The sequence below is a fragment of the Sciurus vulgaris genome, assembly GCF_902686455.1.
Source record: "Sciurus vulgaris genome assembly, chromosome: 5".
NCBI lineage: Eukaryota > Metazoa > Chordata > Mammalia > Rodentia > Sciuridae > Sciurus > Sciurus vulgaris.
Genome location: NC_136465.1, coordinates 44,990,081 through 45,016,546, shown reverse-complemented (window position 1 = coordinate 45,016,546; position 26,466 = coordinate 44,990,081). Strand labels below are relative to the sequence as shown.

The 26,466-nt window shown below is 31.4% G+C and overlaps 1 protein-coding gene across 8 annotated transcripts in view; it reads left to right on the top strand.

Annotated features, from left to right (window-relative positions):
* TUSC3 (tumor suppressor candidate 3) overlaps positions 1-26,466 on the top strand; it is a 333,190-nt gene that overhangs the window by 120,390 nt on the left and 186,334 nt on the right. For 7 of the 8 annotated variants that reach the window (XR_013764209.1, XR_013764210.1, XR_013764211.1 and 4 more), the window contains exon 6: positions 9,490-9,579. The exons of the other annotated variant lie outside the window; for it this stretch is intronic. Coding sequence is in view for 4 of the 7 variants with exons in the window: in XM_079142765.1 (XP_078998891.1) it covers positions 9,490-9,579 (90 nt within the window). In the remaining 3 variants the exon portion in view is untranslated. The remainder of the gene's footprint in view (positions 1-9,489; positions 9,580-26,466) is intronic. 8 annotated transcript variants of the gene reach the window in all.

The following is a 26,466-nucleotide window of genomic DNA, read 5'->3' as shown; positions in this document are numbered from 1 at the left end:
TACACATAAAGAAAAGTTAACAGAAAGTTTGCTACAAAGTTTATGGAAATTATAAAAATCAGTCTGCTATGGATAATAAAATATAAAAACAGACCATAAGACCAAATAGGAGAATTTAGAGATGAGATGGCCAAAACACCACAGGGATAAGTAAAATGGCACATGGGAAATCTTACTTATGAATATAAAAGCGAAAATTCTTAAAAAAAAAAAAAAAAAAATATAGTGCCAACCAAATTCCAAAAATAGCAAAAAAGTTAGGGTATAGGAAAGGTTAAACATTTGGCAAAGTATGAATTAATTGTAAGCCATCACATTAATTGTTCAAAGGGAAATATGCTTATAAATACGATTAGATACCATAAAAATTAATTCATTATTCATGATTTTAAAATGTTAAACTATAAATTCAAGTGAACATTCTTAAACAGGTAAAGTGTATCTATTAAAATATATCACATATTAGTGAAAGTGAAAATGATGTTTATAGTTTCCTGTTATTTTTCATTTTACTTGTGGAATTAGTCAGTGTATAAGAGCAGAAAAAGAAATATTGGGAATAACAATTGTAAAGGAAGAAGCATATCACTATTTACCTGTGGTATAATTTGCCCGTGATGTGATTGTCCACATGGAAAATTCAAGACAATTGATGGAGATCTGACATTTAATACTAGAGTTCCAACATTTTTCTGAATTTATGGTCAATATCCAAAAATCATTAGGGTTCTTATATACCCAATCATTTAGACATATAATTAAAAAGTGAAATATCTTTTACAATAGGAAGAAAAAATATATGGTACTCAAAAGTAAATCTAACACCAGATGTCATTTGTTTATTTATTTACTTATTTACTTTTTGGTAACAAGGATTAAACCCTGAGGGGCTTAACCACTGAGCCACATCCCCAGCCCCTTTTATATTTTCTTCCTGAATTGCTTAGGTCCTCAGTAAGCTGCTGAGTCTGGTTTTGAACTTGCAATGCTGGTGCCTCAGCCTTCTGAGCTGCTGGGATTACAGGGGAGTGCCACTGCACCTGACTTGTAGGAAATATTTATAAATAGGTCCTTCCAATGGATATATACCTATAGAATATGTTGTGTATAATAGATTAATAATAGTTTCTTTTGCCTTCTTTGAATAGCCCTTCATCTTTCCTCTTTTATTTTCATAAAACTAAAGGAGCCTTTAAAGATTGAGAATTAGAGCAAATTCTATTCCATGCTTTTATAATTATATCAAAATTAATCCTAATGTTATGTATAACTAAAAAACAAAAATCGAGTTAAAAATTGTCTCATAATAAAAAATACAACCATCATAACAAAAAAGATTGAATTAAGGGCTGGGATATAGTTCAGTTGGTAGAGCGTTTGCCTTGCATGCACAAGGCCTAGGGTTCAATCCCTGGCACCACAAAAAAAAAAAAAAAAAGATTGAATTGAAAATGATAGAATAGTCTGAGAACTACCCCTTAGTCACAGTAAAGCAATTCTTTCTTCTGCACAAATAGTTAGAGCTTAGATATTCAGGCAGAGCCACTTTGGCTTTCTAGTAGATAAAATATAAATTTGAAGTTCGTATTTTTAAGGGGATCTAAGATAAGATTTATTAAGGATAATTTCTTAATATTTTCCTGACGAATGATTTAAAATGAATTAATTGTCCTCTGTTGAAAATAAATGGACACTATGGGTGACCTTAATCATCTTAGTTGTTAAGATGATTAACAACTAAGTTTTTAAGATGATTTTAGGTTTTCCAGGTTATCTTTCAAGTTGCCTCCTTTAGTAAAGTTACCCAGCTGCAGTACCTCTTTTAAAGTGTTGAGAAGTTAAAGTTTATTTTGTACTTAAACATTAAGATCATACCAAATCTTATTTCCATTTGATCTGTGAAAAAACTGATACTGTCTCCACTGTGAATTCTTACTCTTTGAGAGATGCTCTGCAATTATATGTTAAATTAGTAATTATTGACATTATCATATTGAATATCTTTCTTCTTTGGGATATACTTTATGTTTATGCCTTACAATAAATGTATTGAAGAATGTATGTTATTTTCATTTTACAAACAAGGAGCAAAGATTGGTTGAAAGATAACTTGCAGGAAGTGATTCAATTCTGAAATTTGATTCTACATATTAAGTTCTGTATTCTTTTCACAAAGCTGGATTTCTCTAAACCTGAGTACAAATCTTATATGTTGGATATTAACTAACTGGATATATTGAGCCATTTTGATTGCATATAAGTGTGTAGAACACCATATCATTTATATATGTTAAATAAGTTAAGAGATCAGTTTTCTTGCTTCCTCTGTCATACAGATGTTGTGTTTTACTGTGAATCCTTGAAAGCTGATTAATTTGGTAAAGCAGAAGATACTATAACATTCACAAACACATAACTTGAGGTAGCCAGAAATAGCTTGGCAGGTATGGCAGCCTTTTAGAAGTCAATAACTGACTGCAGAAAGCCAGACATATTTTTAGACAATAACTCTACACTGATAATAAAATGTTGAATTAAAAACAGACCTATTCTCCTTACATTTTTTTTTTTTGCATCTCTCCCTGCTTTTCTCATTAATATGGAGACACACAAAACCATGGTACCTTTCACTTATCTGTTGGTTGACTGTGGAAACAATTGAAATCATCTAAGCAGTAAAATCAGATATGTAATTTTAATTGTTATAATTTTCTGCTTCCTTCCACCAGCATCACCACTACTACCAAATTTAATTCTTCATTTACATGGTGGAAAATTGAATTTATTCATTTCCTATCTCTCTCAACCTATTTTGAGACTTCCTTAGAAAGTTAAGAGACAATCTAAAGTGATGTCCTGTTTATTCAGATTCTCAAATATTTGTCTACCTAAAATAAACAATATCTCATTCTTTTTGGAAGCAAGAATATATTTCTTAAAAAATTTTGGTAAAATGTTCAGTGAACATGTAGAAATTCTGATGAAAGTCTTGGATTGCACAGTTAGAGCAGAGCTCTTACAATAAAAACAGTGATGAGCTATATGAGATTACATCACTTCAAGATTTAAAAATATACAGAAGGGAGAATAATTAGTGAGAAAAAATAACCTGGTACAGACTATCTCCTTGATCTTCTTAGTGAAGAACATGACTAGCTACAAATAGCTGTTGCATTTTTTACAACTGAACCTATGCAAAAGTACTTCCCAGTGGTACTTCTTAATGTTATGAGCACTCAATTTGCAGTGGACTGTATTCTAACACTTTTTTTTTTCATTGTTGTGTTCGCTTTATTTTGTATGACTCATAGGAAGAATAAGAATGAAATGCATACTGGGGAAAGGAATGACTCATAGGATAAGAATGAAATGTATATTGGGGATAGGAAATTATTGCTTTAGGGTATAGGACAAACATAAAGCCTGTAACGTCCTGCAAAGAGGAAATAATACACACACTTATTACAACATACATATGAATTCCCTGATAAGCTTTTCTGCTGTTACTCTGGTTATTTATACCACTTGTTAGTTAAGTAAAGAAATGTTACTAAATTACTCAAAATTGAATATTATATTTTAAAGACAAAGAATATAAAAGAATTACATAAAGTCTATTTGAAATATTAAATCTTGTTTTGTATAATTATGTCCTTTGATGTCTATAGGGAGTTGGTTTGCAGACCCCACATGAGTATCAAAATCTGTAGATGCTCAATTTCCTTATATAAAATGGCATAGTATTTTTAAAAATATATTTAGTTGTAGATGGGTATATTTTATTTATTTTTATGTGGTGCTGAGGAGCCACCCAGTGCCTCACATGTGCTAGGAAGCACTCTACCACTGAGCTACAACCCCAGCCCCCATAGTTTTTGCATATAATCTACACACATTCTCTTATATATGTTAAAATCATCTTTGGATTACTTGAATACCTAGTACAGTGTAAATAGTTGTAATATTATACTGTTTAAGAGTACTGACAAGGAAAAAAATCTGTACATGTTCAGTACGGTCAAAATTTCTTTATTTGAAATGTTTTTGATCTATGGTTGGTTCAGTTTGCAGATGTGGAACACAGATATGGAAGGCCAACTGCATTTAATTTTTCACAGTTATGAGTAGTTTATTGAGCATTTAATTGGGATACCCTCAAATTAACTCATGATCTTATTTAAATTTTGTGGTTTGCAAAGAAACAAAAACTTTTTAATTTCAAGTTTATATCAGATTCATAGTAGAAATCTGAAACATACAAACCCAAAATTGTTAAAATGTTATATATATATATATATTTTTAAAGATATGATAAGAAACATTTTTCCCAAATTAAATCTCTTCACAAATCCTATTTTACAGGATAGTTAATAGCACAGTTACTGTAGTTGAAGTGGGCATTAAGTACATTGACCCTCTGGAGAATGTAGGAACTGAGGAGCTCATTTGGAAAAACAGGAAAAATAGATGCATAGAGGAAAACCCTTCAGACTACTGTTATTCTTAATTCACGGCTATGGAAACCTGCATGTGAGAAAGATACCACATGATGTTGTGTTCAGTTCAAGGTGTATTGAATACTTGTCTATGTATAGATGCTAATATTCTCTTGCTACATTGAGTTTGAGATTTCTCTCAGTTTTGTGCGTGTATCCCTACTGCTTACATTGTATGTGGAATGCAGTAAGTGCTCAGTAAATATTTTAAATGAAAATTAAATGGATAAATACATTTAGGTTTAAATACATTTAGATTTTAAAAATTTTAAAACATGGTTGTTAGTTTCACTGGTATTTATAGCATTGTTGCCTATGCCTCCGACTAGCACATATTTTTTTTTCCCCTTAGAAATATTAGCTATGTTATTTGCATTTTAATTAGTTTTAAAATAGCAATTATGGGTTTCATTGCATTAACCTTTATCTATTTATTCATGTGTATTTATTGAGTAATCAACTAGAATTTGAGAGCCTACTCTGTGTACTCAGAACTGTGAAGAGTGACATGGAGCTTCAAAGATAGAACAAGGTAAAAAAGACTAGGACATGTGCCCTAGGGACCTGCCGTCAGGGACTTAGTTTCATAGTGAGGAAGACAAATCAGACAAGTTCATTAATATCACAAATGCAAAAGCCTACTATTATATGCTATTGTGTATATATAGTATACATATACATATGACATGCGCCCCAAATCTTGGTTTTCCAAGATGGAACTATTTTTACGATTCTTAAGGAAAATGCAAATCTAGAAACCAAAATACTTTCCAAAGAGTCAGCCTTTAAAAGTGTTCTTTGAATTGACTGCAGCAAATAATCTGAGTAGGATTTTTACTTGTGCTGTTTTCACACTTCTGTTTAGTTTTTTGTCTGAAGCCAAAAAACAGAACAGTTATGTGTTACTTTAAATACCTAAGTGTCTGATTATATGAAGAAGCAGAAAAATAAAAGAGTTGTTGACATAAACTTCACAAGTCTTGAGATTTGGGAATTCCCTAATGGCTAAAAATCCTAAGCAAGAAGCTTCTGAAGAGCAGAGCATTTTGTAATTTTGTGAATCAAAAATTAAATTTGGGCCCCCCTGCTGGATCTGACTTGAAAACCCTCAAAGGCAGACTGAATTTTAACAGGGCCATTACTTAGGACTTTACCATATTGGATTAAGTGGTCACATCACCAGTGAAGTTGACAATATCAAGGAAGTTGAGCAACTTTAATAAACCAAACTAACACAAGCAGAAAGAGAACATCTGCTTATTGCACAATTAAAGTAATTGAATCCATTGCTAAAACCTTCATATAAAGAGATTAATATTTTCAAACATTTAAAAAATAATACCAATGTTATTTAAACATTTTTATAATGGAAAAAGAAGATATGTCTCTCAACTTGTTTTTTGAAGATTTTAAAATCTGATGGGGACATTTAAAAGCATAAATGATAGGCTGATCTTTTTCAAGAATTTAAATGTAATTATTTTAAACAAAGTACTAGGAATTGGTGATAAATAAAAATAGTAACATGTCTTCAAATGTTTATTTCAGTAATATAGGGATAATTTAATATGTGAAAAATTATGTATAATTCTCTAAAAACTATAGAGAAAAAAATTCATGGTCATCTTGATGTATGCATATTAGCATTTAATGAATTCGCTGCCCAATGAGAATAAAAGAAAAGGAAAGATCCTATAGTAAACATCATAATGCATAACTTGAAGACTCAGATAATGAGATGCCTTGTATGGAATATTGTATTAAGGACCAGAATAATGCATGAGGCAAATGTAAAATACACATACACATTCTAGACAGAATAAGAATAAAAATGCCCTATTAGCAGAAGTTTTAGTTGTGGACATGAAAAAAAATTTATTAGACCTTATAAATAAATTCAGTAAGGTTGATATAATCAGTGTACATACATCAACTGTATTTGTATATTTTTTCAAAAAAAATGAAATTAAAAAATCATCTGTTGCCATAGCATTAAAACACTCATCCATTAATCTAATAAAAAGTATGCAAAACCTGTACACTGAAAACCACCAGATGTTATTCAGAAAAATTCTTTAAAAGATTTATACTAATGATGGGTATAACATGTTCAAAAATTAGAGGACCCAATATTTTAAGGATGTCCATTTTTACCTTGAAAAAAAGCAGATTTTTTTTGTGAAAATTACTGAGATTCTAAATTTTTAATGAAGTGCCAAAGATAAAGAATAGAATAAATTAAGATCATATCAAAAGGAGGAACAATGCTGGATAGTTTATACTCACAGATAATCAACATTTATTATAGTCTTCAATAATTATTATTTTGTAGTATTCATTTCACAAAAAAATCATTTAGAACATAATTGATAGGCTATACACAGATTCATGCTTGTGCGGTCACTTGATTTATGACAAAAGTGACTTTTCCATACAGTGGGTAAGTACATGTTTTTACTAAACGTCACTTCCCAACTCGATATTCGATATGGGGAAAAAGTAGATTTCAATTTCTACCTCCCTTTATATATAAGAAATCAATTCAAGCTGCATCATGAATCTAAATGTAAAATATAAACAGTAACATTTTTGTAAGAAAGCATAGGTAACTATCTTCATGATAGACAAGGATCTTAGGATGTAAAAGAAGTAGCTACCATATTAGAAGAAATCATTGATAAATGGAATTTCATTATGATTTAGAACATCTGGGTTGAGGATGTAGCTCAGTGTTAAGAGTGCTTGCCAAGAAAGCAGGAGCTGTAAGTTTCATCCTCCTCTCCAAAAATAATTAAAGAGTTTTTTGCTAAAAATACATTCGAGAAAATGAAAAGTCACAGTTTTGATAAAGATTATTTGCTTTGTATATATTGAACAAGGACTTGGATCCAGAAATATAAAGAACCTTAACAAAACAATAACAAATAGGCAGTAATCAAATATTAAGTGGTCTTTTGATGAGAAGTTTACAGAACTATCCAAATTTCAATAAACATTTGAAAGGGTACAACTTCATTAATCAGCATGAAAGTGCAAAATAAAATTGCAGTATGATCCTACCACACCTCAATAGATAAAATAATACTCAGTCACACATTTAATATGAATCGTTGGTGAAGATTTTTATCTACCAAAACTCCTATTTAGAAGATAAATTTAATTTAGCCTCCTGAGAAATGTTTCATTGTATCTATTAAGGTGAATATAGTCATATTCTATTTTGTAGCATTTTCAAGAAAATGTTGGGCTGGGGTTGTGGCTCAGTGGTAGAGCACTGGCCTTGCATGTGTGAAGTACTGGGTTCTATTCTCAGTCCCACATATAAATAAATAAAAATAAATGTCCATCAACAACTAAAAAAAATACCTTAAAAGAAAAGAAAAAGAAAATGTTAGTAATGTTTAGGAAGAAACACAAGAGGGCTCCTGTCTTTCAGGCAGTGTTCCATTTCTTGAATTCAGAGCTGATTACAAGGGTTTTGTTCATTTTGTAAAAATACATTTAATGGTTTACCCTTATGTGTCAAACCCTTTATTATATGGATATTTAATCAAATAAAAATAAGAATATCAAATTATAGTAAAATTAACTACAAAACATTAAAATTTTCAGACTAATGAAAGGAGTGAAATGGTGATATTTCATTTGTTAAATCAAAAAAGGAACCATCATTTATGCTTATTTACAGAGTATTTAAAAGTGGGCTAATTTGCATTGCAGAAGTTAATGTTTATTCAATATTCTCTTGTCTTATGGGAGAAGTGCCACAGTTATGCGAGTAATTATTATAAGAACTGTAAGTACATCTGTCAGTACTTCAAATGACTCAGCAAGAGTATTCCATATTTAAGCCTGCTTTTATTAAACTGGTTCCTGGAATCGTGAATAAATCATGTTATTAAAATGAATATTAAGGAGCATACCATAATAGCATTTATATTTAATTTAATATCTCAATCTTTTTAGAGAATTTAAGATTTTCAGGTACTGGAAAAACTGGTGATATTTGTTTCCTTATTAATGTATTAAATCACGAGACCCAATATGGGCCTGATAACTACTATAATTTGAAGTTATAAGTTTAGAAAATATTTTGAGATATTAACTATAATTTGGGACTCATGATATGAAAACGATTTCTCTTATTGGCAAAACTACAGATTCTATTTAAACTATTGTGATCTGCTATGTACATTCATAGGTGAAGGAAATTACGTATTTTAGTTATAAGATAAAGATTTGTTTTTATCCCATTGAAGAATAAAGGTGTTCAAGTTCATGAATTTAAAAAATTTATGTGGTTTAAACAAATCACTCTTACATGTTATAGTGATTGATCTGTGACTTCTGATTCATACACTTCTCTATCCCACCCTCTTTGTTAATGCCTTAGATCTTTGAGATTAGTTTTCCAAATACACTTTTTTCCCCTCATAGGTCCAGCAGGCATAAAAATGATCTCTCAGTTATTCCTGGCTGTATCTTTTTGTGATTTCTTCCATCTCTAAACATCTTCTAAAGTTACTGTTACATAGTATGCTTAAAGCATTTAAGTACTTATGGGGTTATAAGTACTGTAACCTAAGAATTTAGGCTTTTGGTGATATATACTAATACAGGAATGAGGAGAAGATGTAGATGATTACCATGTTCTTTCAGCTCTCAATGAAATATCAAGAACCTCATCTGTGCCTTTGACTGGCTCACACTGGCACTTAAAAGATTGTCTGTCACCATGCCAGTTGCTTTACATATGTTAACCAATTTAACCATTAGTGTATCTCTTTAACAGAGTGGGTATCCCAGTTTTGTAGATATGGAATATGACAGGAAAATAAATAATTTACCCGAAGTCCCATGATTACATGGTTAGTAAATTAAAAACCTTTTAAAGGGAGCACTATTTTTTTTACGATGACCATTATTTTTTTTCAACTACATCATTTTAATATTCTCTGATTTATGTATTGAAACATTGTACCCTGTTTTTCAGTGTATAGTCTTTGCTATGACATCTGGCCAGATGTGGAATCATATCCGTGGACCTCCATATGCTCATAAGAACCCACACAATGGACAAGTAGTAAGTGTATTTTCTAACCATCGGTATGCTAAACTTAATTCCTACTTTATGATAGGAATTAGAAATTAGGTTTAGCATTTATAAGAGAGGATTCTAGTCATAAATATATATTCTGTTTCTTCTCACCACCACTGTCATATGTTCACACATGCATGTGCACACATGCCCACACACTCAAACACACTATATAACTTTTTTTAGGGTGAAGACTGCTTTCATGTTTACTTATAAAAATCAGTATATCTATTGTGTCAATATATATGCGTAAACTACTTTTTTAACTTCATAAACTGCTATGGTGGTAACATGTAGTGCATGAAATAAATGCAAACACATTGTAGCCAGTGTACCATCAATGGTTTAACTTACTTCAGAGGAGGTTAATTAATCCATCATTAAGATTCCTAGCAGTCATTACAGTAGAATGTTAAGAATCCTTTGCCAGAAATTGAAAAGTGGATTGATATGGTATTAAATTAATGGCAGATTTCACATTAGTCACTGCTTCTGGATTCATTTGACATGTTTATTGCCTTCCCTTTCCTTTTGATGGGTAGGAAATACTGTGATAGATCAGCCTAGTCAAGTACTTTCAATGAAACTTAGTGTTAGAATGGTGAGGATTCAAAATAGAAAATTCACATTTTCTCTAACTAAAAAACAAAAATAAAAACCTTATTTTATCTGTTCTCCTACTCTGTTCTTTTTTATTTCCTGCTGGATTTTTTTGAAGTGAGGGCTTGCATTACTTTATACATAAGTGTTTTAGTATGTTCCTTGATGGCTTAATCAAATTTTAGGAACTAGTTGCATATTTTCAAAATAGAAGTTTTTGATACTATATAATAAGTAATTTGGTCTTAAGTTTTTCCAAACATTTTCAGATTTCTCCTATAGGTGGAAAAGGTACAAGTCAAAGTAAGACTATTTGGATAATCACCTGCATGGCTCTTATATTGTCGACATTTTTGAAATGCCATTATGTAGAGAGAAGAATGCCTTCAACATTCAAAATCAAGTTATTACAAAGAAAATTGAATAATTATAGAGCAACAAATCATTCCCTTACTTTTCAATATTTACCACAGATTCACCACGCTATTTGAAAGTCCTTTCTTCTTTCTCCCTTGTCCTTGTATTTGCTCTCTCCCTTTGCTGTTTTATTTTTCCTTAATAGCACTACGATCATCTTATAACATGCTGTAATTTACATAATTGTGTTATTTTTGTTGTCTTTCACCCCAATATTATATATAAGCTCCTGACAGCAAAGATTTTGTTTATTCTATATTCCTATCACATCAAAAAGGAACCAATGCAAAGGTTTTGGTCACTGTTGTGTAATGATGTTTTTTAATGTGTAAATTTAGGAAACTTCAAAAAATTTTCATTACTGCTTTTTAATGTTCTTCTAAAACGGTATACCTTAAGCTAAAAAATTGCTTTCTTAATGTTTTATTTCATTAAAGTATATAAAATTGATCAACTTACTTATGAAATGTTTTAATATGTTAACCTGATCTTGGTCATATTATTTCCTTCACCGTTTTGCTCTTGAGGCTCTGTCCTCTTGCATGTGGTTTTACTGAAGTATGTTTTAGTGATGAAGTTTGCACTGCTAATGACAACAGCAAAAGTTTTTTATTGATTACTGAATATGTCAGGCACTAAGCTATGTAAGTGAATATTTTAGGACATTACATGAATATTCCTAAAGCATACCTGGGTCGTAGCTCAGTTAGCACTTAAATTGGAAATCCTAAGTGGCTTCTGATTTCCTGCCCATTGTAATTTTCCTTTTCAACCTGATACTCAGCTACTTTGCAGAGAAACTCAGTGTTAGCCTATTTGTGCTGTTCATTGTTCCCCAAATACGTGCTTTATTTTTCTGCTTCCATTCCTGGAGTGTTCTCTACGTTTCTCAAATCATATCCACCTATCAAATATCATCTAATCTGCCATTCCTCTGAGGTTCAGTCATTCTTTCTTATGTTGTCTCTCCTTTCCTTTATATGTTTATTCATATATTGTTAGTCCATTTAGGTATCATAAGCTTTCTTTTAGTAGAATAATTTTTAATGTTTCTTATATTTCTTGTTAGTCAAATCCTTAAACCTACAGAATTTCTCTTAAGCTGTTTTTTACCTGTAGAACATGCATATAGCTGACACTCAAAATTTTATTATAACAGACCCATGTCAGAGGTTTTTGTTTCTAATGTTGGATTTTCTTAATTCTCCTTTAAAATTTTTTTACTCCCTAGTTAGGTGGATAATAAGATCAATGTGTCACTGTTAATTCAACATGAATTATTTAGTAACCTTAATGTGACAGGAACACTTATTTTTAAGGAACATTTACTGATCAATAAAATTCTTTTATTCTCCTTCACATTTTTATATTACCATTTTGAAGGATTAGCACAGCTCTTGAGAAAAGGTACTCAGAAGCACATAAAGGAACACAATAATAGCATTTTCTGTAGAAAACATTTTCCTGATATATACATCTAATTTTCAAATATATTTATCTTATTAACACTTTAATAAAGAAGTTAAAGAGACTGAGCTCATAGAAGTACAGTAAAATAGTGGTTACCAGAAGCTAAGGAGGGAGAAAAGATAGGGAGGGAATTGAGAAGAGATTGGTAAAAGGGTATAGATTTATAGTTAGATAGGAGGAATAAGTTTTGGTGTTCTACTGCACCATAGGGTGACTGTAGTCAACAGTATTGTATGTTTCAGAATATCATGGTAAGTGAAATAAGCCAGTCCCAAAAAACCAAAGGCCGAATGTTTTCCCTGATAAGCGGATGATGATATATAATGGGGGTGGGGGAGGTAGGGGTGAGAGAAGAATGGAGGAACTTTAGATTACATAGAGGGAAATGAGAGGGAGGGGGTATGAAAAATGGTGGAATGAGACGGACATCATTACCCTATGTAAATGTATGATTGAACAAATGGTATGAATCTATATTGTGCATAACCATAGAAACAAAGTGATGTACCCCATTTGTGTACAATGAATCAAAATATAGTCTGTAAAAATTAAAAAAAAAATTTAAAAAATAACTAGAAGTCAGGATTTGGAGTATTCTTACACAAAGAAATGATGAATGCATGAGTCAATAAATGTGCTAAATATCCTGATTTGATCATTACACAGGGTGTACATCTATCAATACATCACTGTGTCCCATAAATATGTACAATTATTATGTGTCAAAAATAAAATAAAAGTCTAAAAAAGTGTAATAGAAACGATAAAATTTTAAGTCTGTGGCCAAAATATTTAAAAAGTTTAATTCATCCTGAATTCTTCATTCACATGTATTTGATAGAAGTGCAAATTTTTCTTATGTTTGAATAAACTACTAGGTTTATTCATGACTGAGAATACACTAGACTTTTAACTTGTCTATAGTACCATAGAAAGGGATGGCAGAACATTATCCATTAGTTTATAGCCTTTTTCTTGTTTTGCATTTTACTATATTTTAAGAAAACTTTCCTTTCTACTTCTTTTATGTGTAATGTCAACATATACTGAAAAAGTTGTGCTTTAATTTTTTTAATGAATTAATATGCATAATAATGTTTTTCATACTCCAGGAAGAAAATAGATTAGTTTTGCTTTATAAAATGAAATGCGTACTGCTAAAGAATGTTAGCAAATTAGCAATGATTATCCATTGGAATGGGAGCAGTGTGTTTTCTTTGTAATAGATGTATTTAAATTGCAAGGTATACCTTAAAATGTATAAGAGACAGTAATTTTTACTGTTTCAATATTTGTAATGATTAGGCGATTTCATATAAAGAAGAGAAATTGTGTATTTCTCATAGTTCTGGAGGCTGGAAGTCCAGTATCAAGGGGCCCACATCTAGTGAGGGCTTTCTTGCTGAATCATTGCACGTCAGAAGGCAAGAGGGCCACAGAGAGAAAAGGGGAATGAACTTGTTATTTTATGAGAACCCACTGCCATGATAACAGTGTTTATCGATTAATGAGGGTAGAGGTCTCATTGAATCTATCATCAATCTAAATGATTGATGTCAACTATATTTTGATTTATATTTATATTAAAATTATTAATGAAAATCATGTCTTTTACTATTAAACTTTGTAAATGCTTTAGATTTTCACTATCAGATTCTCCATAGTTTTGTGAAATATTTTTTTCCCTTTTTCTGAAGTCATAATTTCTGAAAACAATTCTTAATAGTGATAAGGTATTTTGTGTCACACTGATCTATGTAATTTGACTGTATTTGTGAGGGTTTTTTTTTTTTCAATTTTAGCAAAAATACTTAACATGAGATCTCTCTTTAAATTTTAAGTGTACGATACAGTATTTTCAACAACAGGCAAGATGTTTTGCAGCAGATCTCTTGAACTTACTCATCTTCTCCATGACAGTTTTTCCCTTTGGGATATTAACATTTTCCCATTTCAAAACCTGTAATAGGCCCTTAGCAACCACCATTGTACTCTCTACTTCTGAGTTTGACTGTGTTAGATACCTCATGTAAGTGGAACCCTGCAGTATTTGTGCTTTAGGGTCTAGGTTATTTCACTTAGCATAATGACTTCAGGTTTCATCCATGCTACATATGATAAGAGTTCCTTCTTTTTAATGGCCGAATAATATCCATTATATGTATATGCCACATTTTTATTTATTCACCTGTCAGTGGATATTTAGGTTGTTCCATTTCTTGGCTATTGTGAATAATGCAGTATTGAGAAATGTAAGAATGCACATTTCTCTTTGAGATTCTAATTTCAGTACTTAGAACAAATACCCAGAAGTGAAAGTGTTGTATCATATAATATTTCTATTTTTATTTTTTGAGATATCTCCATGCTGTTTCCCATAGTACATGTACCATTTTACTCTTCCACTAACAGTGTACTAGACTTTCTTTTTATACACAGACTTACTTTCTTTTTATATACAGACTTACTAACGCATATGTATATTTTTACTTTTATAATAGTCTTCCAAATGTGTATGAGGTGATACTTCATTGTGATTTTGATTATCTTTTACTTGGTGATTAGTGATGTTGAACAAACACCTTTTTATGTATGTGTGGGCTATTTATACTTTCTTTGAAAAAATATCCAAGTCCTTTGTTCATATTTTAAATGTAGTCATTTGGTTTTTTGAGGTTGAGTTTTAGGAGTTCCACCTATATTTTGGATAGCAACCTATTATCTGATGTGTGATTTGCCAAATATTTTCTCCCATTTTGTGGATCAGCTTTTTGCTTTATTCTTTGTTTGCTTTGTCATGTAGTTTGATATGGTTCTACTTGTCTGTTTTTTACTTCGGTGTTCATATTGAAAAAAATTCCTGCCAGGACCAGTGTTGTGAAACTTTTCCCCTGTTCTCTTATTGCAGCTTTACAGTTTCAGGTCTTACATTTAAATCTATCATGGATTTTGAATTTGTTTTGTATGTCATGGGAAATAAGCGTTCAGTGTTTGTTTGTTTTTGGTACTGGGAATTGAACCCAGGGCACTTAACCACTGAGCCACATTTGCAGCGCTTTCTCCTTTTCTTTTTTAAATTTTGAGACAGGGTCTGGCTAAGTTGCTTATGGCCTCACTAAGTTGACTTTGAACTTTTGATCCTCCTGCCTCAGCCTCCCATGTCTGAGGATTATAGGCATTTGCCACCATGCTCTGCAAGGGTGAATTTTTATTCTTTACAAGGGTTAACCACTTTTTTAACAGCATTTTTTAAATTGACTGTCTTTTCTTCATTGTGTATTCTTTGCACCTATTTAAAAAATCAGTTGACCCTATGGTGTAGATATATTTTAGCCTCTTTATTCCATTTGTTTGTGTCTGTCTTAATGCCAGTATCACATTGCTTTTATTACTCTAGCTTTATAATATATTTAGTAACTGGGGATTTTGACATCTTCTTGCCTTGTTCTTCAGTATTTAAGAGTTTATAATGAGATTTGGCATTATAACACCTAGCATTGCATCTTTTAAGGGAATAGAGAATAAAATTTTGTTTTAAGCATAGAATTCACATTAATTACAAAAAGGTTCAAATTTAATTTTTGGGTCTTACCAATTTTTATTTAGGGCATAAATTTATTAAGTACCTATCAATATTATCAAATGTTTTTTTGAACTATAGTTAGTGGGAGATTCACGTGAGAATTTTAATGGGTAAGAATGGTCAGATCATGAAAAATAAACAAATTACATATGCTACCTGTTATCAGACTTTATTATAATGCTACATTTAGGTAGTGTTTTACTACTATGAAGACAGATACATTTTGCAGAAGAATATTTTCGAACTGATTTATATAAATAGTGATACTGAAATGCAGTAGAGAAGCAGAATCTTTTAATAAATGGTGCTAGGGTTTAATTAGGTATACAAATGGGAAATTTCGACAGTTACAACTTACCATAAATATAAATTACATTTAGATTATAGAGGAAGATATGAGTGGAAAAATGTTGTGATAGACCTCATTAAAATTAGGACCTTCTCTTTAATAAAGGATGCCATTAGGAAAGTGAAAAGACAAGTCACAGAGGTGGAGAAGATATTTGTAATACACAGGTTTTGAAGTATGTAAGGAACTCTTTCTGATTAATAAGAAACAGAGAGGAAGCCATTGGGGGAAAATAAGCCTTGATATCAGGCACGTTCTCTAATAAGGCTATCCAGATGGCCACTAAACACAAAAAAGAATTCAACCTTAGTAGTTGTCAAGTATATAAAAGTTAAAACTACAATCGGGTGCTGCAATGCACTCACCAAAATGGTTAAAATCAGTAACACTGATACCATGAAGAGTTTCAGCAACTTGAATGTACATTGCTTCAGTCATTTTAAAAGCTGACAGTACACTTTAATACTGATGATACTCCTACCCCATGATCCTACAATTTCATTCCATAAATTTATACCCAAGAAAAGACTTACATATGGTTGCTACTGATAGGTACAAAAATAGTAGTATGATTCTCAATAACCCAGACTGGCAAAAACCTAAATGACCATCAAGAGTAGAATAGATAAATTGTAATGTGTTCACACTGTGGGACATATATAACAATAAATTTGTTCACAAAACAATAAGGATGAATCCCTAAAATGTGAAGTGAAAGAAGCCAGACAAAAAAGTATCTATTGTCAAATTTCATTTATTTAAGATAAGAAACCAAGCAAAAATAATTTTTGTTTCAGATATCAAAAAAGTGCTTACTTTTGAGCTGGATTAGTAATTATAGTGTGATATCAATGGTCTTCTAGATATCTTATTTTTTGATCTAGGTGATAGGTACATACATGAGATCAGATCAGTTAGTTAGAAAATTCATCCAACTTTACATTCTTAAAATATGAACTTTTTTTCTATGTCTTCCATACTTCCATATTATTTTTCTAAAATAAAAGAAGCTTAAAATATACTTTCGATATTAGTAAACCTAATTCAGCTCTTCCACATAATATTTTTGTAGATGTTTAATAATAAAACCTACCTAATTTTAACTATTTATAAAGATTGAATGAGATTGTTATCATTATGTTCTAATTTTTTTCTTTATCAGGCATTTGGTAAATGCTGCATCTAATATTATTCACTTGGAAATGTATAGTACACATTCAGAGATAAAGGAACTTTTGTTTAACTCAGTGCTTCTCACAATTATGTATGTCCTCTTTTTATCTTTCATAGGCAGTAGACATATTCTTGGTAATCCTCATAATTAATATATGAAGAGCTTTGACACACTTTATCTTATAAGCAAAAATACTATGGATTTGGAGAATAGGTATTTTATAAATGAGAAAAAGTATTATTCCAATAGAATGCTATAGACCCAGAATTCGAATCGTGAAACTTATAATGTTACCAAGAATTATTCAAGATTAAATTGATGATAATTACATTATTTAAAAATACAAATTTAAATTTTAGAAATATATTATTAGCATCAGTGGTTAATGGTTGAATCCTAATGCTGAAGTCCATTTTAAGTTTTTGACTGAAATTTAAAAAAAGTATTCAGGATTCTGAACAACCTGTGAATCCAATAATACCTTCTGTTTTCTGTATGGATACTCATTAAATTTAGTGAAAGAGGCCTGCCTGCAGGTATAGCTCAGTGGTAGAGCACTTGCTAGCATGTGTGAGGCCCAGGATTTGATCCCTAGCACAGCTAGAAAAGAAAAAACAAAAAGCATACAGGTCATGATACCTGTGCACTCTTAACTAACATGATCCTTTAAAAATACATAGGTAAGGACTGTTTACCTTGAGATGGCTTAAAGATAGGCCTTAAATCTATCATTATGTTCTAGGCTTTTTTTTTTTTCCCCCAACTATCTGATTCTACCAAGTTTTTCTTTGATATATTTTGACTTTTTATTTCAACCATTATTTTTAAAGTTTGTTTTCTGATCATAAAATGAATATGTGCTTATTACCATGAAAATTTTAGAAAATTCTAAAAAAGGCACCAGTATAGTACTATAGTTTCTTGTCAAGGAAAGAATATATTAATGCATTTAAGTAAACTACCCGTTCATAGATAATAGGTTAAAGAGAATGTTATTGGATTAAGCCATAAAGCATTGAGTAATAAAAAATGTAGAACATCCAGGTTAGTCATTCAAAATAGAAGCAAAGTACATAAAAAACCATTAAGGATTGAATGCTCTTTCTTACAAGAAGCAAATATATATTAACCTTGTAAATATATGTATTAAATAAAGGAATGATTCTTTATAAATTCCCAGGATAATATTGTAAAAAGATGGAATACAAACAGGGAAAAAAGATTTTCCAGATTAAGATTTTGGTAAACCTCTGCATTTCTTCTTGTCACACTGAAATGAGTTTGTAAGAATATAAAACTGACTACAGAATTATAAGATAAAGCTAAATTTATATCTCAAAATGCATAGAATTTCCATTAACATTCTCTTGAAATGGACATAGTGCATTTTCTTTATGCTTATGTACTGCTTCAAAGTTCATGTGAAAATTTTCAGTAGTCTACTTTTTCATCTGTCCTACTCCCCAGAAATATTGCTGCATGCCATGTGCCCTCTCTTCTTTATCTTACCAGAGAGTTTGTATTCTTCCTCGTGCAGTTATGAACTGTTACACCAGAGCTGGAACAATAAACTTGCTCTGTGGAATGGAAACTGACAGTAGATTCTACTTTTGAACCAAAACATGAAAAGCCTTGGTTCTTTCTATATTGTACTATTAAACTATGTTTCAGAATCAGAAGCTTCTTGCTTATTTTCCATCTTTGGTAATTTTGGAATCCTGAAACATTAGATAAATATTATCAGGACTTAAATTTTCCTCATTTATAAAAATTTCAAGATAGATATAAATAGCTTGTGTTCCAGAGTCACATTAAACTTTACTGCCCTTATAGACTGGCTATATTTTGCAAAATATTGGAAGGATGCTTGGGCTGTGAAACTAATGTCATATGACCTGGCATGATTTTGTTCCCTGCCCCCACCTCGGAACATTTGGTAGTGACTTTATACATTTTGAGTTGTCATAACTGCAAGGACAGCTACCCACAACTTGTAGTTAGTAGTAGAGGCCAAGATGCTACTAAATATCCCATAATACAAACAACAGCCACATACACTCACCAGAAAAATCATTCAGTCCCAAATGCCAGATTGTTGAATTTCTGAAGCTCTGTTTTAGATCTGCAGAGAGCCTTAGATATAAGTTAGCCTTGGATATAAATTTGTTTTAGATATTTTGCAATCAAAATCAGTTCCCATCTAGCATATATACCCAAAGAATGACTTTGCTTTCTCTTAAATAAATAAAAAAGAAGTGAAATAACCAATGCTTAGGATCTTGCTGACCTTTAATATTTAGGATGATTGTATACATTGAATGTCATCAGTAAATATGACTTCTTTTTAAATGAGTTTGCAAAAACTGGCTTAGTAAACATTTAATCCATAACATTTTATTCATGAAAGAGATGCAGGTAAGAGAAAGTGAAAGACTGATTTAAAGAGACTTTTCTATGTATTTTGTGTTGAATGCTGTAGGCAAAGAGAAACGGAAGGAAAACAGAACTTAGCTCTTCTCCAACCTCTTATGAAATGTGCTGCTTTGGGGAAGTTACTTAGTCTTTCTTTTCTTCTGTAAAATTTGTCTACTACTCTTTTTCTTACCTTATAGTTTTTTATAAGATAAAATCTAATAGCAGGTTTGTTTGGTTCAGGGAGGAGAATGTTTATTTCTTTGTCCATGCCAGCACAGACCTGGTGGACAGTAGTACCATAGGATAAGGAGGGAGGGCTATGTCTGATAAAACCAGGCCCTGTGCCAGACTGGCTGTCAGGACCAGGCCAGCAAGAGGGTTAGTCCTAGCGAAAGACAGAGGTGGTAGAAGCTATAGGTACTGAAGATGGGTGGTCTGGGCTGAGGAGGCAGAGAGAGGGTGGGCTGTATGAGTGCTTTTAACAGTTTAAAATATTGCTGTCTTCATTTATGTGTTTCTTCCCAAATATGATTCAAATGAATATGGTTCATATTGGAGGTAAAAGAAATATGAGAGAGGAAGTAGAAACTGAGTCTAGGAAGGGAGGGCAGCCAAAAATAGTGTGTTATCCATTCAGTGTTGTGAGCCACTGAAGGTTACTTCAAGTGCTGGGGATGCTCTTGGAGCCATGTAGAACATAACACCAGCTTTCCCACTCAAGTGGTGAGAGAACTGAGGTATTTATATACCAGCTCTCATCAGTCATTTTTGTCTAGTTTCTGGTGAAGGCATTACTTTCCTGGCACTGGTGAACTCTAGCTGTCAGAGAAAGTCAACCAAGCAAAGAGGTGATGAAGATCCTAGAGGTAAAAGTCAGGCTAGAATACATGGAGGTGCTAAGGGAAGAGAAAAAACAGACATTGCAGTCAGACAGTCAGAGACAGTGTTTACTGCAGCTTTCAATAATATACTGGTTTGCTCCTTTTTTTTTTTTTTTTTTTTTGACAATTCCAAAACAGTGGAAAAAATACATTTAAAATCATACTGGTATTTTTTAAAGATAATCATACTCAAAAAAAAAGCAACAAATAATACTTAAAACATAAATTGTTTTACTTTTTAAGTATATGTCTTGTAAACAGTCATTCAAAATATAAAAATGTGTACATATTTAAGAAGATCTATATCAGAAATAATTTATCCTTATTATACATTTTAACAATTCTTACATAGACAGATCATTTGTTCCCTTACGGGAGGTTTATTATGTCAGAAGGGTCTGTGTTTTGATTTGTTTTTCAGAAGTGGTGGTATTCATTGCAGTTTTCTGAGCTTTACCTTATGATCAACTACTCAACAATGCACCTTTGAGAAATGCTGATCAGAATAGCACAGTTTGTGATCATCAATAGAATATATATTTTTCTGTAAATATGTATATGCACATATACATATGTACACACATACATATACCATGTATATTTTATATAATCAGTGTAGACCTGTGTCATCTCTGAACTTCTTATTCTTTCATACAGATAGAATAATTTCTCTTATTTTCTAATAATAATTTTTTAAATTTTCTAGCTGATCTAAGCTTTCTATATCAGACAAAAAAGTGGGGTATTTTTGGGTCTTCATTTAGTTCTTAGTTTTTATAAAAATTAAAGGTATTTTTACATTGGTGACTCTTCACATTATCACATTAATTATTAAATAAAACGTGCCTAGAAAAACCTGAAAATATTGTTTCACTTCATTAAACTTAAATGTAAATGAATATAAAGAATGTAAAGAAAATTAATAGTGCAAGCAGTGTGATGCTGTGCTGATTTGCAAGTTTATTTGTTTGTTGCTGTTAAAATGCTCTGTAATAGCACAAGTCAAGTACTAATGGTCCACTTAACAGCATGAAAGTCATCACAAAAGCTATCATTACTATGTAGCTAAAGGGGAACTATACCACTGTATGGTTCCATGGGACATAAAAGCATTTTCTGTTGTTAAAAAAAAAGATCATCTTAAAGAAAAATGCATTAAATGCAGTAAAACTTATACTTAGGTTATAACTCCCACTGTAAACAAATGGGTTGCTCTTCTTGTTCCTGTTTTTTGAAATTGGCAGTTTAGATGCTGCCTGAGGATTGCTGTGGGTTTGCCATACATAACCCAAAAATTGTCACTGCATTGGAGTTCATTTATGAGTAAGACTAAGTGTTGTGTTCTACATACAAATGCAAAAACATTTATTGTGAAATGCCATGGTGCTCATTTAATCTAGAATTCATTAGTGAGCACTGAAGTCTTATACTTTCTCCAGGGATTTTGCACGTTAGATCTTTCAGGGATGTATTAAGGGTACTGTAATTCCATGTCTCGTTTTAAGTTGAAAATTGTATAGACTTAAAGGATATTATTGTTATATTTTGAATGGAAATATTTAAGACTCTTCAGTAGTTTTAACATTTTTGCCACCCACACAAAGAATGTTATCTACATTATCCTGATTTTTTTAGTGAAAAACCAACAAGATGAGAGTAATTGATGCACTAAAGATATGTAGAAAACTGAGTTTGGATTCTGTCCTCTCTTTCAGTCATTCCTTATTTTTTCATGAAAAGAAAAATTTTGTTGAGAACCTATTAAATGTTAGGTACTGTATTTTCCCCAGTAGTAAAGATATATCATGAAGCTCACAGACTAGTGGGAAGACAGAATGATATGAATGGGCCCAAAGTCTGTCTTTTGAACCTCACTTTTTTTTTTTTAATTGTTTGTTCTATTTAGTTATACATGAGAGCAGAATGGCAGAATGCATTTTGATTCATTGTGCACGAATGGAGTACAACTTTTCATTTCTCTGGTTGTACATGAAGTAGAGTCACACCATTCATGTAATCATACATGTACATAGGGTAATGATCTTTGTCTCATTTTGCTTTCTTTTCTTCTCCTGCCCCTTCTCCTCCTCTCATTTTCTTCTGCACAATCCAGCTTTCCTCCATTCTTCCTTTACTTCCTTCCTCCTCCCCATTATGTATCAGCATCCACTTATCAGAGAAAACATTTGGCCTTTGGCTTTTTGGGGTTGACTTATTTCACTTAGCATGATATTCTCCAACTCCATCCATTTACCTGCAAATGCCATAATTTTATTCTTCTTTCTGGCTGCATAATATTCCACATACTATGCACAATATGTGGAATCACAATTCTTTATCACAATTTCATCACAATTTCTTTATCCATTCATCTATTGAAGGGCATCCAAGTTGGTTCCACCATCTTCGTATTGTGAATTGGACTGCTCTGAATATTGATGTGGCTGCGTCACTATAGCATGCTGATTTTAAGTTCTTTTGGTATAAACCCATTTATCCCTGGGTCAAATGGTTTTCCGTTCCAAGTTTTCTGAGGAATCTCCCTACTGCTTTCCAGAGGGGCTGTACCAATTTGCAATCCCACCAGCAATGTATGAGTGTACCTTTTTCCCCACATCCTCACCAACCCCTATTGTTGTTTGTATTCTTGATAATAGCTATGCTCATTGTAGTGAGATGAACTTTTAGGGTAGTTTTGATTTTCATTTAAATAATTAGTAGAGACATTAAACATTTTTTCATATATCTGTTGATTGCTTGTATAGCTTCTTTGAAGTGTCTGCTCAGTTCCTTAGCCCATTTATTGATAGGGTTATTTGTATTTTTGGTGTAAAGTTTTTTTGAGTTCTTTATAAATTCTTGAGATTCGTGCTGTATCTGAAGTGCGTGTGGTAAAGATTTTTTCCCATTCTGTAGTATCTCTCTTATTACGTCTCATAGTATGAGAAACTGGAATTGTTTTAGAATTCTGCATCAGCACCCTGGTTCCATTATTACTGTGACCCTACATTTGATTTCATGGAAACTTTGCCATATATTCCCTTTTATTTTTTGTATTTTTGTCTGTCTAATTGACTTTGATGAAATTCCTTGCCTTACTAGCATCCGTTGCTATGCACTGTGCCTTCCTTCCACCTCATTTTGACTTTCCTTGTCACCATTAATTTTAGGTATTCTTGATCTAAACTCTGGTTTTATCTTGGTTGCCAACTTACGTAGCCAATCCAAACTGTTTACTCTCAACTGTTGCTACATGACCCTATTAATTAATTAAAAAGAAGAACCATGTAGTTCACATCCATACCTTTTTGTAATGAACTTCACACATGATAGATATTAAATAAATAATACTTGAATAGGCAAGTATTTGCAAAGACAAGTTATATTTTTGCCCTTTCAGAAATTTTAATTATATTTGAAAACAGGTTTTCCATTTTAAGATTTGTTTGTACTTTGTAATAAAACCTTGGAAGCTCATGCACACAGGCATTATACAAAAATGAGAATATACTACAAAATGAGAATGTATTTTTAAATTCCAGTTTCATCTAATGCAGTTAAATATTCTGTGAACATCTTGATTAAATATAACTTCAAAAGAGAAAGCATAAGAACAAAAAAAAAATGAAGAATCAGGCCTCCCACATAGAAGAGGATAAGTTACTTATTGACCTGTTCATGTCATTTAATTTTTTTCAATTATAGAAAATTGTTTAGTAATTGGAAAGAGGAATTTGCGAAATCCTGTGGTCTTTAAAAAACAAGGATATTTTTTCTAAGCCTGTCAATAAAATTAAGGCAAGTTATATTGAGGATAATTCATAATAAGCTTATATATATTGACTGAAAAGAGCACTTTTAAGTTATAGCTATAAAATTCAAAAGTAAGATCGTGTATATTTCAGTAACTCATGCATGTTTATCAAGCATCTTATTTTGATTCTATACAATGCTAATCAATTTACAATACAATGATTTTGTATAAACTTGGATAAAATAAATATTCAAAGACTTAATTCCCATATTCATATTAGCTACATTACCCCATCTAGGTAAAAAAGAGAAACGTTTGTGTAAAATTTAAATATTAGGTTATATTAAAATATTTTTTAGTGTTTTTACATGGCTAAGGAGTTTTTTCACTTTTTTCCCATAAAGTCGCATAGTGTTCCTCTTCTATTTACAAAAACCATAAAAATAGTATGATTTGATTATACTGTAGACAAAATTTTTCTTTAGTTCAAAACGAAGCCCTAATAATTTTAGAATAATTATTGATCCTAAAATGGTAGATGAAGCAATAGATACACATTAGGAAAATTTCCCATTCTTGGAACAGTCATGCTGAATATTTTTAAATATCAATAGATCTCTCTTAACTTTTGCTTCTCTCTCACTCATTTATTATAAACTGTTAGTGTCCTTTTTAGTTAAGTGATAAAGTAGTATAAAGCATTTATTAGAATTGGATGCAGATAAAGACTGAGTGAAGCATATTTTGTCTTAATTTTGGTTTGCAATGAACAAATACCACCTTTTCACTTATGAGTATTACAGTGTTGGAATGGCATTCCTCCTTTCTGTGTATTTCCTAAGCACACTTCCTCTGTCATAGTCTTGACAGAGTCATTTTTGAGCTCCTTGTTTGAATATACAGTTCTGTTCTGAGTGGCCATGGTATGGGCCAGGGATGTAGCTCATTGATGGAGCACTTGCTTTCCAGGTATGAGGCCCTGGTTTTTCTCTAGCAGTAGGGGTGGGAGTGGAGCTGAAGGGCCATGGTAGTTGTTTGTCTTAGTTATTTAATTTAATCTTTTCTCCTTTTTGCATAATCACATCCATATATAAAATAAAAACATTTTGACCACAGAATCAGAATATTTACTCATCTTTATACTCCTCTTCATAAGGATTCATTGTCAAATAAATGAATGAAGGTGCCAAAGAAACTTCACCCCAAATAATTATGACGGATGCCTTAAATTTACTTTTACTAAGTAGACATTGACTACAGAGAATATACACTTTATTTACAAAATTATTTCTATCTCTATAACACTATCTATGTTTAATCTGCTTAATAATTTTCCCAGTACAGGTTGTAATTGTTTATTTTTAATTTATGTTTTATATATACTAAAGCTTAATCTGTTTGAAAAGTTTATCTAAAAGTAACTTCATTTAGACTTACCTGAAACTGTGTCAAAGTACAGTTAATATATATCAGTTTATTTTTTTAAAGTTTAAAATATTGCTTGCCTTTACTGTAGCTTATAATCTTTGATCTCTGAAAGTATAACTTAAAAAAAAACTTTTGAAATTTTTAAAATTCAAAGTAAGCCTCATTCCCCAAATGAATTTTATAATAGATGTACTAGCAGGTCTGCTATGTTAATGTGCAAAAATGTTTTCTCTACCCAAAAAGCAATTACTGTGAAAAACAACAATTTTATTTCTGCCAAAGAATAAAATTATTGTGTTCTACATCAAGTCTTGCAAGAATCTGTCAAAAGCTATGAATGTTAGGCAACATTATAGTCTTTCACTAAGAGAAGGAAAACAATCATATTAAAATAAAAAAAAACATGAAATAAGTAGTACTATATATTGTGCTTGAGTTTGATGTGCAATTTATATAGTTAGTAAATCTTTAAGTTATGATTTCAAGTTCAAATTGTGATCTATAAATCCTTAGGAATGCTTCTGTTATTATACGAGTTTTTTTCATACCACAATGCTCTCTCAGGGATGATGCAATATCTGTCAGGTTCAATTCAGTTGGACAGGCAGTCTAATTCCTACAATTCCATTTCACATATTCAAAATTACATTTGGGAAAATATGTTACATACTTTATAACAAATTTAATAATATCTAAAATAGGTAAGATTGTACTGATAGTACAATACTACTTCCTATTTTTCTTTAACAGTGTCCAGTAAATGTTCCATTCATACAGACTTATCTCAAGCCTCACTAAGGA